The sequence below is a fragment of the Lycium ferocissimum genome, chromosome 3 (genome assembly GCF_029784015.1).
Source record: "Lycium ferocissimum isolate CSIRO_LF1 chromosome 3, AGI_CSIRO_Lferr_CH_V1, whole genome shotgun sequence".
In the NCBI taxonomy this organism is placed as follows: domain Eukaryota; kingdom Viridiplantae; phylum Streptophyta; class Magnoliopsida; order Solanales; family Solanaceae; genus Lycium; species Lycium ferocissimum.
Window position 1 is genome coordinate 49617487 of NC_081344.1, and position 15784 is coordinate 49633270.

The 15784-nt window shown below is 37.0% G+C and overlaps 1 protein-coding gene across 7 annotated transcripts in view; it reads left to right on the forward strand.

The window, feature by feature from the left end:
- The first annotated feature begins 2276 nt into the window (after positions 1-2276).
- Positions 2277-15784, forward strand: part of LOC132050263 (guanylyl cyclase 1-like) — a 38553-nt gene continuing 25045 nt past the window's right edge. The window contains exons 1-7 of one of the 7 annotated variants that reach the window (XM_059441429.1): positions 2277-2370; positions 2782-2936; positions 4120-4322; positions 4424-4591; positions 4813-4937; positions 7096-7207; positions 7974-8048. In XM_059441429.1, the coding sequence (XP_059297412.1) occupies positions 4424-4591; positions 4813-4937; positions 7096-7207; positions 7974-8048 (480 nt within the window). In that variant the 5' untranslated portion in view covers positions 2277-2370; positions 2782-2936; positions 4120-4322. Of the gene's footprint in view, positions 2371-2631; positions 2937-4119; positions 4323-4409; positions 4592-4812; positions 4938-7095; positions 7208-7973; positions 8049-15784 lie in introns of those variants that run through there. The other 6 variants (XM_059441432.1, XM_059441433.1, XM_059441428.1 and 3 more) reach the window with 6 other exon arrangements.

Here is a 15784-nt window from a genome sequence, read left to right on the forward strand (position 1 = left end):
ATGTTCTTATGCTCAGATAACATAATCTTCATCCATAATCCTTGTGTAACTCTGCTCTCCCTTGAGCTCATACTAAGCCGTCCACAGTCTTAATAACGCGAAATTTTCTAAGGTGTAACACCGGGTGCCCGTCATGGCCCTCTGGTTGGGTCGTAACAAATCCTTTTTTCTTTATGCCTATGTTTACCCTTTGTGGAAAATCACTAAGCAAGTCAACTTCCACCTTAACTCTTGCACAACTTGGCCTGGTTTGATTCTTAGTAGCCATATCAAACTTGAAAAGGCTTACCTACTGCTGATGCTAGTGTGAACACAACTTCCTTGACAAAGAAATTATGAGGCAAGTATGGAAAGGAAATCCATCGAATTGCATCTGGATCAAACCATGGATCCCACTTAAGGGTTCTTATCGGATACCACCAAATCTAATGATTAATGTAGAAAGCAAGCATTGACAATAAACTCACGTAGTCTTCCACAAGAGTTGGACGAAGCAAAACGTACCTATTCCTTAACAAACTAATAGAACAGTCGCCTTTCAATTCACATTGTTTTGGAATAAGTTTACGCAATTCTTTTATGTCTGGCCAGCCATAAGAGAACTTTCCTACGATTGCATATTGCAAGTTTTCACGTGAAATCATTTGCTCAATTTCCCGCTCATCCCATAGAAATCTAGGCTCTCCATGCAAGTGCGTAATCTTTTTTTGTGATAATGAAGGAAAAGAGATATTTGTTTCTGTTGGTTTTACTACATGCGCATACGATATCGATTGGGGTTACATGGGTTGTGTTATCAAGTGTGAAGGTGACAATGATGGCTGGACACCCTTCGGTGGAGGCTGTCCAGTGGCCGTGGCGGCCATGGTGGCCTGAAAAGGGAAGAAAAAATATTAGGGTTTCAGCTAGGTTAGGGTTTCTCTAGAGAGTTTTTTCCGAAAATATAGTTAACTAATCCCTTATCAGGGTTTGCGAGTGGACTTGATGATGAAGTTTCCGAGGTTAGCTTAAAAACAAGGGAGAAATTTTAAGACATAAAAATTTGCAACTATAGTCAATGTTGACCATATTCAGCTTTAAAGTGTGTTGTTAAAATAACAAAAAATAAGGAAACAATCAACTAAATATTTGACATATTAGAAACATTGTTAATGTTCGAACATTACTTGCTGCGTTGAGTTTTATTTTCAATAAAATATTAACAATACACACATACATACACCACCATCACCACCACCACCAACAACACATAATGCTACCAAAAAATAAATTTTAACCAACCGAGGAAAGATTATACCAACTCACCTGATTTCGTACAACTACAAATTATAACAGTGATCGAACTAGAAAAGAAATACTAAAGAAATGTTATTTTCTCCCCAAATTTAAACTTGTGAATGATAGTTCCTATAGGGCCAGACGAGATCCAGTCATTTTGACCTACGACAAATAAGCTACTATATGACGATCCGCATTGAGTATTCACATAGAATTATACTTTATAATTTATAATTATTTACCCAAGAATTTATTTTAATTATATTAATATTATTTTATGACACTACAAAACTAAGAATACAGGTGCAACGTACTGTGCAGAGAAACTACTTAGTAGGCAATGTCCATAGAAACCAAAAATAATTTCACTTTTTTTTTTTGGAATTTTTAAAGTTGTAGTTGGAGTTGGAGTAGAAGTTGTGTTTGGCTGTAGTTTTTGCAAATAATATTTGGTTGTTGAAATGTACTTTTTCTAAAACACATGAAATATGATTTTTACTCCTAATTTCTAAAAACTAGCAAAATCACCCAAAGCAATTATTAAATATAACCAGTGCGTAAACACTGTCCCATCAATCCCTTGCACTTGTACTCCATACAAAACCCAACAAGAACTAAACCAAGTAGCTGTAAAAATAAACACTTTGAGGATCCTTTTTATAAAAATAAAAAATTTTAGGATAAAAATTGAAAACAGAAAAATAAAAGTAACGGTCCAAAACAGAAAATGAAAAAAGTGAAAAACAAGATTTTGGTTGTATTTCAAATTTCAAGTACAACATTTTTAAATTTTAAATATAACTTCAAGTTATATTTAAAATTTTTACGACTAAACATTAACTTTTTAGAAAAGTGAAAAGAAGTTCCAAGAAAAAAAAGGAAATAATTCTCATGGCCAAACGGGTAGAGTAATAAGGTATTAAGTGGGGGTGACTGTCAAATTATCAATGTGTTTTATTATATGCATCATATCTTCTTAACAGAAATAAGAGCGTGGGACCCAGAAGCGCTCAACAAATAGAATGTTGAGAAAGGCGTAACGAAAAAGAGAAAGAAATTCAACGAAGAATTAGAGACCCTGCCTGCCTTTCTGTCAGTTCTTTTCCGCTCAAGGATCCTTTGGTTGGAAACAAGTTATCCAAGACAAGGGATTAGTTATTCTACTTTTTCACAAGAGTAAAATAACATTATAATTTTAAAATAATTAATTTTGAGATTAATTAATTAAGATTTTATTGAGATAAAATTGTGATATAATTTTTTTGGTAGTCTCAAAAAATTATACCACAATTTTATCTCAATAAAATCTTAAAATAAACTCAAATATAACCCGATAAATTTTTTTATTCTTATTACTCGTGCCAAGCAGACCTAAAAGTTTTTCTTTATTGACTTCTGATCAAACTATTTTCTTTTTCTGTTTCCCACTTCTTCCATTGGTCTATCATACCTATATCTCTATGACCATATATCTTTCTGTTTGACGCATTTGAATGATCCCAGCAGGAATGTGTACCTCTGTCTTGGGATTTTGTAAGACTATTGGAATGCACACAATTTAATTTGATCCGATTGGAATTCTATATATCTGAAATAGGAGCTGCAAAGGGTTTCAATGAATTTTTGGTTGCTCATTTTCCCAACTTTTTGAGAGGAAGGTAACTGATCATATATCTATTAAACTGCATCTTCTTCTGTTTTTTTTTGTTTTGTTTTTTGTTTTAAATAATAGGGATCAGCTTGCACTCACTTCTTACTAGTACCTGCTAGCAGCAGGCTGCTACCTCCTGCAGGGGCAGATGCAACCTTATACGACGCGGAGTATTAATTTGTCTAAAAATTTAATAAGATTGCAACAAATAGTAGGGGTGAAGCCCATAATTTTAAAATTTTAATAGGTTCAATACTAAAAACCTTAAAGGTCGAATCCGTAGAGTTTAAATCCTGAATCCCCAATTCTGTCTGCTAATGCTTAGTCAGATGAAATATTCGCTGACTTCTTTTGCCTCCACTGAGATTTGAAATTGCATTTGCAGGAATTATGTTCTCCCGTAGATAAATGTGTTTTTCCGTAGCCATCATATGCTTAGCCATTTAATTGAAATGGTACCTATAGTATATGCAACCAACCTGTGGATGTGGATATCCTGATCACATTTGTTGTAGTGGAAATTATTCCTTTCTTTTTTGTTTTAATAACGGTGGTGTCCGAGCCAGCTTGCGCGCAACTCGACTATTCCATCGAGTACTTGCTACCGCCAACACAGGTAGCGGGTAACTCTACCCATCAAGACTTAGGTAGAGGGGAAGAAATCATATGGTGTTTCTTGCCTCCGCTGGGATTTGAACGTGAGACCTCATGATTCTCTCACTTTATTGACAGCCACACCCTTGGGTGCAAGTGGAAAGTATTCTATATTCTATGATGTTGCTATCTGGAAGCGCGGAGAAAAGAAGAACCATGTAAATATCTGAAATAGTGTGCAATATTTTTTGTTCCAGACCCTGAATACTTTCTGAACGTTGCTGCATCCTCCTGCCATCTAATATAAAAGTGTATCTGATAAGACACAACAGCTGAGGACCTAAGTTGCGCGGAGTCTTCATTTTTTATGACGCACCCGTCTCGACACGGGACGGGTGCAGGTGCGGGGGCGGGATACGTCTCGGATACGGTCAATCAACTTCGGATACTTTGACCGGAGTCCATGGACAAATTTGGGGGGAAAATTGAGAATTTGATTTCTCAAAATGAAAGAGAAAACAGATTTAAGACATGGGAAATGACATAACTCCAATATTATAGTCCTTTTGTCTCATATTCGTTGCTTCATGTTTCAGGCCAAACAGAGAGAAACCAAGAATTCGAGGGGTCGTGTTCTTTATAGCTCTATTTTTATAATTTTGGATTTTCTTAGCGAATCCCCGTACCCATATCTATACCTGGATCCGCACCCCCGAATCTTAAAATTCAGATTTTGCCGAATTCGACACTCGGATCTGTACCCGTATCGGATACCCGCACCCGAGTCCAAGCAACTTAGGTGAGGACTTGAGATTTTCCATCAAAGTGACAATTTGTAATTTGCTACATAAGGTTTGTGGATTGAGATGTTTAGCTCCTTCATCAGTCTATTGGTTGCAGATGTGGCCTTTGTATGTTCTCTTGAATAAGTTTTCGAGGACAGAAGAAGAAAGCGCTCAAGGATCTGGAAGGGATCATTTAAGCTGGGTAGAGTCCTTCCTTTGTAAACGATCAGTTGGCACAAACAAATGCGACAATTCAGTCCTTTCGTGTTCATCCTTTTGTGAAGTGAGTCTATTTGCTCTATTCACAACCTTATAATTTTTTTTGGTGCACTTTTTTTGAAGTAATTTGCTAATTTAAAAATTTGAATATTGGCTACTATGTGTACATAATACTACGGTCATAAAAAAATTATTTCTACCATTTATTGTTTTAGCAAGCATCTTCTAGATATATGCTCAGTTGTCTTTCTAGTTTTAACAGTCAGGCTGTGCTTGTTAATATAGGTTCCGCACATTAACCAATTACATACATGGGACTGTGGTCTTGCTTGTGTTTTAATGGTTTTGAGGACTCTTGGGATAAAGGATGGTGATATGCAAGAACTGGAAGAGCTCTGCTGCACTACAAGGTACTTCTTTTAAAAGTTATAAAAATATACTCCTCACTCTATAAGTACTTCTTTTGCTACGTTACGAGGGTAAATATCATGTTTGAGTCTACTTCATTCATCTTTTCATTTTTTGGTTTGGCTTTATCTAATTATTTCCTGGGGAATTTCCCTTTTGCAATAATTGAAATAGAAACATTTGAATTCCACACTCCTTGAAAGCCCATAATTACGTATCATGTAATATTTGATGTCTTACCTCAACCTTCCTCTGTCATTTTATTAAACCTATCCTTTTTGCACGTTTCTCCACGCGTTCGGATCTTCAGAAAGACCAACCGTCAGTTAGGTGCTCTGTGTAAAGAGTTACAACATATTTGGAACTAGAGGGGATTCTGCCAATGTAGACTGTTCCTATAAATGGTTGATCACTACATTGATGTACATAATGATGATTTCCTATGATAAACTGCAAAGTACATGAAAAGGTAGTGCACAATGGCCTTCTTACAATGAAAATTAAAACCTGACACACTGATTGGTGGCATCAACCGTGCTATGCAAGAATGCTTCTTTCCAAGGAAGATTGAATCAAATCTCCTAGATTTATTTGTCAATCATGTTTCTCGATACTAGACTAATCCTTTAAGATGAGTGGACAAAGAATGTTCAATGTCAGAGCAAGAGGGAACGTCCACTCTGGCCCTCTTCCATTTTCTTTCTTGTTGAAGTCTCTGCATCGATTTGTAGTTTTTTAATAATGCTAACTACGAGCATGATTCGCCGTTTCATTTCATTTTGGTGATATTCCTATGATAAACTGCAAAGTACATGAAAAGGTAGTGCACAATGGCCTTCTTGCTATGAAAATTAAAACCTGACACACTGATTAGTGGCATCAACCGTGCTATGAAAGAATGCTTCTTTCAAAGGAAGATTGAATCAAATCTCCTAGATTTACTTGTCAATCAGGCTTCTCAATACTAGACTAATCCTTTAAGATGAGTGGACAAAGAGTGTTCAATGCCAGAGCAAGAGGGAATGTCCACTCTGGCCCTCTTCCATTTTCTTTCTTGTTGAAGTCTCTGCATCGATTCGTAATTTTTTTTAATAATGCTAAACTACAAACATGATTAGCCGTTTCATTTCATTTTGTTGATATTCCTATGATAAACTGCAAAGTACATGAAAAGGTAGTGCACAATGGCCTTCTTACTATGAAAAATAAAACCTGACACACTGATTGGTGGCATCAACCGTGCTATGCAAGAATGCTTCTTTCCAAGGAAGATTGAATCAAATCTCCTAGATTTACTTGTCAATCATGTTTCTCGATACTAGACTATTCCTTTAAGGCGAGTGGACAAAGAGTGTTCAATGCCAGAGCAAGAGGGAACGTCCACTCTGGCCCTCTTCCATTTTCTTTCTTGTTGAAGTCTGCATCGATTCGTAGATTTTTAATAATGCTAAACTACGAACATGATTATCCGTTTCATTTCATTTTGGTGGTATTCTCATTCTTGCAGATAATACCAGGGGAAAAGTGTGTTTTTATGCTTTAAAACAAGTAGTCAGATGTTTTACTTTGCAGGAAATTCAAGAGAATTAGTGAAATTATACTATTCATGGAGAAACATGTGGGGTCATAGTTTGTCTTTTTGTGTTGGAATATAGCAAAAAATAAATAAAATTGAACTGACTAGATTAAAGGTTGTTTTTTTTTTTTTTTTTTTTTTTTTTTTTTTTTTGAATTTTAAATGACCACTGGTATGTTCACAATCGAAATTAAGGAACGCTGTCTTAGATTTAACAAGCTCATGATACTACCAGCTCTTTCCTTCTTTCTGTTTTTTTTCTCTTTTAGAGTGCAAATAATTATTTTCTTCTCACCTATATTTTCAATAAGGAATTCTCTCTTATTCTCCACTCGGCAGATCTCCATTGAACTATGAGTTTACTCGAAATTATATGCAAGCATACTAATTGCTAAAATGAATATGTTCAAGAAATTTACATTTTATTTTTGACTTGTTGGTCTCTCTATAGTTTTTCATTTACTGCATCTCAAGTCTCACAATTGGGTTCCTTGCTGGGTATGTTGATTCGGATGAAACAGCTCTTATATGAATGAGATAAAAAGCTTCACAAAGTTTATTGACGTTGTTTTTAATCTTTGCAGTATTTGGACAGTTGATCTGGCATATTTGTTGCATAAATTTTCTGTCAACTTTTCCTACTTTACAGTCACAATAGGAGCTAATCCAAGTTTCTGCGTGGAGACATTTTACAAGGTGGAGTATTTATGACTGGTTTGTGGAGTTAGAATTGCTTACATTTCTTGCCTCTGTTACCCTGCAAGTTCTGTTACACTGCAAGTACTGTTAGAAATGAAGTGAGTAACTGGCCAAAAATAAGTGAAGATAATACCTATATAAATCAGCAATTTCACATCGTATGTTTGTTTAAAGATCTCATAGCATATTCATATGAAGTATGGATGTGTTCAACTGCTATCACCAAATCAAATATCTGTGACATAACATACAAAATAGGTTCCTTATTTGGAAAGAATTACAAAATAGGATTATATTTAGTCTGATGAACATCACATAATCTTTTATTAATCACTCTTCGATATAGCCCTCAGAAGATCAAATAATTAGAGATTGCTCTCGTTGTGATTTTCACTTTTTCAAGTGTATCAAGCTTCAAATATGCAATGATGTAACTATCGCATTCCATTTTGATCTCATTTGTCGAAGTGCACGTATTCTTATTTGGAAAATCAGGTTAGACATGTCTTGTATTGTACTTTTTTATCAAAAGTAGCATATACTATCAAGATCAATTTGCTCCTTGCCTTTTTTGTCTTTGCATATTTATTATTAGTATCAGTATGTTGATTGTATAGGAGAAGCAGGAAGTCAGGGTAACTAAACATGATAAAAGTATAGAGAATCTACAGTTCTACACGCTGTTGACTTCCTACTAGTCTGAGAACTTTACTTTGTCATTCTTCTGCTGTCTTTGTGATGCTGATCAGATTGTACTTTGCAGGAACAATTGTCCAATGATCTGGTCCGAGTTGATATGCTATTCCAAAAGGCACGTGATGCTGGTATTAATATAGAGGTAAAGCCCATTCAGTTGTGTCCAGTCTTGTAGTAAATACTCTGCCGTGCTATTAGTCAGGGTATAAGTTGTTATTTTCATCAGAAGGAGATCTATGCTTATGACAATAGTTGTGATTGAGGGTCTTGTCCAGTTATATCTTCAATGAAAGATCAGTTACTGCTTCGATTGTTTGACCTTCTGTTTTGTAATGCTACCATCTAATGGCTAGCTACCATTTAACAAGCTTCGCTTACAAAGCTAAAACTGAGTACAGTAGAGAGAAAAAGGTGTGGTTAGTGTCTTTCAAAACCATTCATTGCTATAGACCAATGATAAAGATTGATGGAAGGAGAGGGCTCAGAGATTTCTTTGTTATCGAAAAGATTGATGGAAGAAAAGGCTTCATGCATGAACTGTTGTTCTCCAAACATAGTCTTCAAGGCTTTAATGAACTCATCTTTATATAAAAAATAACTGTTGTCACTGTCTTGGTCTACATATTAAGCAATTAGACCTAAGATAGCAGATAATGGGATATGTTTCACGTGAAAACACAATTATGTTTCACGTACAACACAAATGGAAGGAAGCAAGTAGTTAAATTTGAGGATTAGATGACATGTCGTTTTTACCTCTAGATTGAGTTGCAGCATCAGTATCTGGTGTAAAGAGAAAAGGATGTCCTTATCTGTTATCATTGTCAAAAAAAAGAAAAAAGAAAAAAAAAAAGGATGTCCTTATCACTCATTGTTGCTTGCAAACCTAAGTCTAATTGGTCAACTAGTTGGAATTTGGATTGAAGCACTAGATGGTAGTTGGTAGATTAACTAATTGACCTCCTGCTTTGTGGCTTTATCAATTGAATTTGACTTATAAACATCCAGATCTGTTTTACCATAATATCTGGTTAGTGGGACAAATTAGATGTACCACCTTCTCAGTGATTTTGATGGTCACTGTAATAGACTTCTTCCGCTTTCGGTGGAAATAGGGAAAAGGGTCAAAAATATCCCTCTACTTTGCTTTAATGGCTAAAAATATCCTCCGTTACAATTTTGGGTCATTTATACCCCTACCGTTATGAAAGTTAACAAATATATCCTTCATTTGATGGAAATCCCCAAATTGATTCAAATAACCTGATTTCACAAAAATAAGCCACTCTCATAATATACCCGCCCTGACCTGCCTCCTAAAATAACCAAGTCTTCCTTCTCTCATATTTTCTCCTCCAGCAACTACGGCGAACTCCATCTCCGACCAACCACTTCTCCCATTCCCTTTCCCACCACCGACGGCTGCCGCCACATCTCCACTACCCGTTATCGCTACTACAAAGCAAAACTAAAACACCATTGATCAACTAATTAGTTATCTAGCAGCAGTGTGTCAGATGTCTAACTAGCTGTTACTCCATTTCTCTGATAATGGAGTCATTGATTAAGCTATGTGATTTAATCGCAGAAAACCCAGGTCAATTCGTGGAGAAACTACCATCCTCGCCATTGCCCGATTTCTATCAAAATGCCCTAACCATTCAGATGAAATGCCCAAATCACTCCTCCTTGCCTTTTATCAAAAACCCTGTCCAAAAACCTATATCTTATACATTGCCTATCAAGTCAACTAATTCACCTACTTCCCCCCACAGATTCTATTTACACAAAAAAAGAACAGACTAAGACAGTTCATCCTAATTTTCTGTATAGAACTACTAGTGCCTTCAAAAAGCTTGGATAAGATCTTGTAGACACCACCTATAAGACTTATAGGTCTAAAATCTTTTAATTCTTCGGCACCATTCTTCTTGGGAATCAGAGCAATGAATGTGGCATTGAATGATTTTTCAAAAATCTCATTCTGGTGAAAGTTCTGAACCGTTGCCATTATATCTTCTCTAAGGATTCCCCAACACTCTTTGTAAAACCCCATTGCGAAACCATCCGGACCAGGTGCCTTGTCCACTGCACATATGTTAATAATTTTGAGAACCTCTGCCTCTGAAAAAGGTCTTTGCAACCAGTCACTTTCTTCATCATTTACTTTGGGACAATTCGGAAATTGAAAAGAGGGCTTCCAAGTTTCTGTTTCTAAGTATAGCTTCGTATAGAAATCCACCATAGTCCTTTTGATATCAGGCATTTCTACCGCAACTTCATCCCCAACTTTCAACCTGTCAATGGTATTGTATCTCTTATGAGCAGTAGCAATCCTCTGAAAAAATTTAGTATTTTTAACCCTCTGTTGAAGCGACAAGACTGTAGATTTCTCCTCTCCAGCTTGCCTCCTCATTTTTTGCCAATTCCTTTAATTCAACCATAATTGTTGCCCTGATCATCATCTCGTCTTCATTGAGTTCCCTGCTGTCCTGAGTCTGATCTAGTTCAGCTAGCTCATTCAGAAGACAAGTGTTCTTGTTTGCCAATTCTCCAACATTTGTTCTGCTCCACTTTTTAAGTTTGTTCTTCAACATTCTTAGTTTTCTGCCTAACTGGAAATCAGGACAGCCCTGGACCTCAAATTCATTCCACCACTTCTGTATCGGAAATGGCTTTGAAACCATCCACGCCTAGCCACCAATTCTCAAATTTGAAATAAGACTTCTTTTGGTTCCCATTTCCACACTCCAAAGTAATTGGAGAGTGATCGGAAATGGCTCTAGGAAGTATTCTTTGTCTTATGTCTCTGAAAGCTTCCTCCCAATCCACGGAAAAAAGAAATCTATCAAGTCTAGCTGCACTATTATGATTAATCTCCCTGAACCAGTTAAATTGACCCCCCATTCAGGTGAGGATCATGTAAACCCATGTCTTCAATCCACTCAGAAAAGTCACTCATTATATTTGTAATTCTTGAGAAATTCCTCCTTTCTGCCATGTATCTATTGGTGTTAAAATCCCCACACACTACCCAGGGACCTTCCATCTGACCTCTAACAGCTGCAATCTCATCCCAACAATCAATTTTCTCCAGTCTAGAATGTGGTGCATACACTCCAGTTAGATACCAGGAAAAGGAATCTTGTACAGCTTCAAACCTAAATGAGATTGAATTAGGTCCTTCAACAACTAACTCCCCTGTCCATACTCTGCTATCCCATAAAATCATGATTCCTTCACAACTTCCTTGTGGCCCACAAATGTTTGGCCATCACCTCAACTTCTTCAAGCTTTGTCCCTTGAAAATAGTAAATATCAGCTTTCCAATTTAACATTAAACTCTTAACGAGGTTCCTTTTTGCTAACCCGTTAAGTCCCCTCACATTCCAAGTCGCTAACTTTACTTTCATTGATAAGTTATACTTAGAGTCTTCCCCCTACTCCTCACCCCTTCCACTTCCTCATTAAGGTCTGATTGCTGGTTTTTCAGCTCATTTTTCAACAACCCTTTACTTCTTCGAGTTATGCTGTACTGCTCCCCTCAAGTTTCTCTATAAATTTCTTCCTTTCATCCAGCTTGATGATCAAAGCTAAGGCTTCTTTTTCGCAATCTTCAAAAGCGGCCCCATAAATGGTGCTTAATTCCAAAATATTGAATTTTACCCAATTAGATGCCTCCACTTCAGACACTTGGCAATCCTGACTTGCATGTCAATCGGAACAGCCTCATGCACCTGCAATAGTTGCATGTTCGAATCTTCTGCATCTGTATGGGTCACCATAAATATCTCTTCTTCAACTATGGTCATATCATATTATCTGTATCATTCTCTTTTTCTACAGCCCCACTACCTTTACCAGCCTCCTCGTGAAATAGAAGAGATGAAGAAGAACGATCAGAATTTTGTTTCTTGTTCGCTGCTTCCCAGTTCGCAATACTCTCCAGAAACTTTGTTGCAGTTTCCTTCAAATTCGAGAAGAAAGCAGTCGTCTGAGAATCAACTCTTAATAGCCTGTTTGGCCAAGCTTCTAAAAACAACTTATTTTAAAAGTACTTTTCAAAAAGTACTTTTGGCTAAAAACAGTTTGTGTTTGGCCAATTAATTTTAAAAAGTACTTTTGAGCAGCAATTAGTGTTTGACCAAGCTTTTAAAAAGTGCTTCTAAGTGTATTTTTCTCAAAAGTACTTTTCAAAAAAGTGCTTTTGGGCAAAAGTTATTTTTTTTAGCTTCTGAAAAACTGCTTCTGCTACTCCCCAAAAGCACTTATTTTCTCTCAAAAGCTTGGCCAAACACCTCATTTTTTTAAAATAAGCACTTATGGAAAAAATAAGTACCTTTGGGGGAAAAATAAGCTTGGCCAAAACAGGCTATAAATCTCTATCTTTCTGGGTTAATAAGATAGGCTCACGTCAGGTGTCACATGGTGTATTAATGATACCAGAATAGGCTCACGTGGGGTGTCACATGGTGCATTAATGAGACCAGAATCTTTTTTTAATTGAGTCCTAGAGCTATGACCCATTGACTTTACATTCTGAAGCCCAATAACTTTTGGGCCCAAAGTCTTTAAATACATGTCCAAAAAATTACAGCAATTAGATGGCCCACTCGAGGTCCCCACGTGATCTGCCAGCCTTCTCGATTCCAGTATCATACCAACTAGGGGTGGGCATGGTACGGTATTTGAAACTTCGGTATGGTAATTTCGGTTTTCGGTTTCTAAAAATGCTATACCATTACCGTACCAAATTAATTTGGTATGGTTCAGTATTTTAAAGTTCGGTTTCGGTATTTTACGGTACGGTAAATCGGTACCATAGTTTGTTCGACTTCGACTTACATATACTCATATTGTGGAGAATTATGACTTCCGCTACTTAAGAAATGTCTCAATTATATGTACTAAACACCTTACACATGTAAAAATATTCAAAAGAAAGTACAAGCAATCCTTTTTGTAAATCAATTACACAAAAAAGACATTTAAATCAAGATAGAGTAGTCAAAGTTCCAACGTTTAAACAATTAGTTTTCTAATAATACTAGTTTATATATTTGTTAGTATTAGAATACTAAGATATATGAATTGTATATGTAATTATATACTTCGGTATGGTATTCGGCATTTTGGTATTCTCTTTATGAATACCGAATACCGTACGGAATACCAAACTTTTTAAAAATGCATACCAAATACCGTACCAAATACCATAATACCAAAACCGCGGTAAAAAAATTTCGGTTTCGGTATGTTAATCGGTATCTACCATACCATGCCAATCCCTAATACCAACCTCTGACCCTTTGTACAGATCCCTCGATATCTGTTGGTTTCTTGCTTGCGTCAACCCTTCTTCTCCAGCGTAAATCCTTGCGGCGATTCCACCCAGATCTGGAGTGTAAACATTAAACCTTCATGTTCCAAGGTTACTTCCTTAGGAACCCTACTTGCATCCCTTTAACCCTAATTCTCGCCCATTTAAGATGATTTCGAAGTTCCGTCTCCTCTTCTGTCTCTACCTATCCACCGCAATAGTCTCCTATGGCTTTGAAGACCTTAGACAACCAGAATTGTAATGGTAAGCTCACTATTCTGGTCCAAATAGTGCTCGGAAAATCCCTAGACAGGCCTCTTTTCACTGGCGACCACCACTGGAAGCTAATGATATCTTTCGAGTACCATCTCCCCTTCAAACTCTGTTCAGCACTGATTTTAGATGCAAATTCAAAAAGGAATCTGCCATCGCATATTTCATAAATATTCATTCCATGTATTTGCCTCCAAGTTGAGCTAGCACATCTTCTGATATCTGATAAAGTTGGAATTTCAGGTTTATGCGCTGTGGTTGAGAAGAAACCAACCAGACATCTGTTCAATACCTCTTTTTCCGGTGAATCAAATCCTTCTTTGATGTGAATAACATCTCCCCCCTTTGAAGACTATAACCACTTCTTTATTGGACCATCTGGGATTTTTAAGTGCATCTGCTTAGGGAAGCCCTTTGTCTGCCAATATGGGTTCTCCTTCATTAACTATGTCCCTAGGATAGTTTATGAACCTACCAATCTTGTCAGCTATCCATCTCCATTCAGCATTGAATGAAGTCTCCGGAATGATTAGCACAGCCCTACTCCTGCCACGAATGCTGATGATGCTGATATACGTCCAACACTATTAAAGTTTTTTGCACAAAAAGTTTCAGACAAATTATCTCTTTTCTTCCACCTTCTCACACCATTACCTCTGTACTTCGAGGCCTCTCTTAGAATCTGAACGATCCATTCCAATGTCTTCCTATTCAGAGAAACCTCTGTAATGAAATTTCTACTCCTTTCCGTCCAATCAAACCAAGAATCTGCAGTGTTAGTGGATCTCACAATGTCATAGATTTGAAACCAACTGGGAATGGAGATTTGGGGTATTCAAAGGCAATCTTGAAAGCAATGTTTATCATTTCCCTCGTCTTCTTCCTTCCGATGCCAACAAATTGGTTTCAGCTCTGCTTGAGCAGTTTGACAATTTCGTCCCGTCTCCTCTGTTTATTTTGTTGCTGTGTGTATTTATAGCTCTCCACAGCGTCCATGCTTCAACGGCGACACGCCGGAGCAATGCCAAAGCACAAGAATCTTATAAATCGGCCAGATATGAAGGTTTTCCAACCGTTAGTAGGGGTGGTTTATTGATTCCGTGGTTTGACGGAGATGGCTCAATTGTTTCCTTTTTCCATGATTTCTTGGAATATATCTGTAAAGCAAGTGAATTATCTCCAGAATTCTCTACTGACGTTGCTAGATTCACTGGGGATATTCTGATATCAGCTTTAGGTAATGGGAATGGAGATTTGGGGGTTTCAAAGGCAATCTTGAAAGCAATGTGTTATCATTTCCCTCCTCTTCTTCCTTCTGATGCCAACAAATTGGTTTCCTTGAGCAGTTTGACAATTTCGCCCTGTCTCCTCTGTTTTTTTGTTGCTGTGTGTATTTATAGCTCTCCACGGCGTCGTTGCTTCGACGGCGACACGCTGGAGCAATGCCAAAGCACAAGACGATCATATAAATTGGCCAGATATGAAGGTTTTCCAACCGTTAGTAGTGGTTTATTGATTCCGTGGCTCGCCGGAGATGGCTGCTTTGCAAATTTTCTGAAATGGGATATAAAATCGAGAAAGGGAAAGGGAATGGGAGAAGTGGTTGCTCAGAGATGGAGTTAGCCGGAGCAGTGGGCTTGAGAGCTGGAGGAGAAAATATGGGAGAGAGGAAGAATGGGTCATTTTAGGAGGTGGGTCGGGGCGGGTAAAATAGGGAGTGTGGGTTATTTTTTATGAAATCGGGTTATTTGAATCAATTTGGGGATTTCCGTCAAATGAAGGGTATATTTGTTAACTTTCATAACGGCAGGGGCATAAATGACCTAAAATTGTAACGGAGAATATTTTTAGCCATTAAAACAAAATAGAGGGATCTTTTTGACCCTTTTCCCGTGGAAATACCTTGAGACTGGCTTACTCCTCCAAGTTTCGTCCAAAAAATATTGAATAAGAAAACAGTGAATTGTCATCAGATTTGGTTGGTTGCCTTGGTAGCCTACAGTATCAATTTGATTACATTTACGTTAGCTTGAACTTCTTTGACTGGATTGAGTATTGCATATAACTTAAGAAAAATGGCCCTGGAAATGATTTTCAATTTGTGTTTGTTTGACAAGAATACTTCTTTTCCCTTTCCATTTTTAATATCACTGAATCACACAAAATGAGAAAACAAAGACAAATTCAGTGTGCTAGCTGGTTGTAACAATGCATCTTGGCAAGCTTAAGCTTTTCATGTTACATTGTTATCTGTTTCTCTGCTTACCCTCTCTTGTTGATTAGAG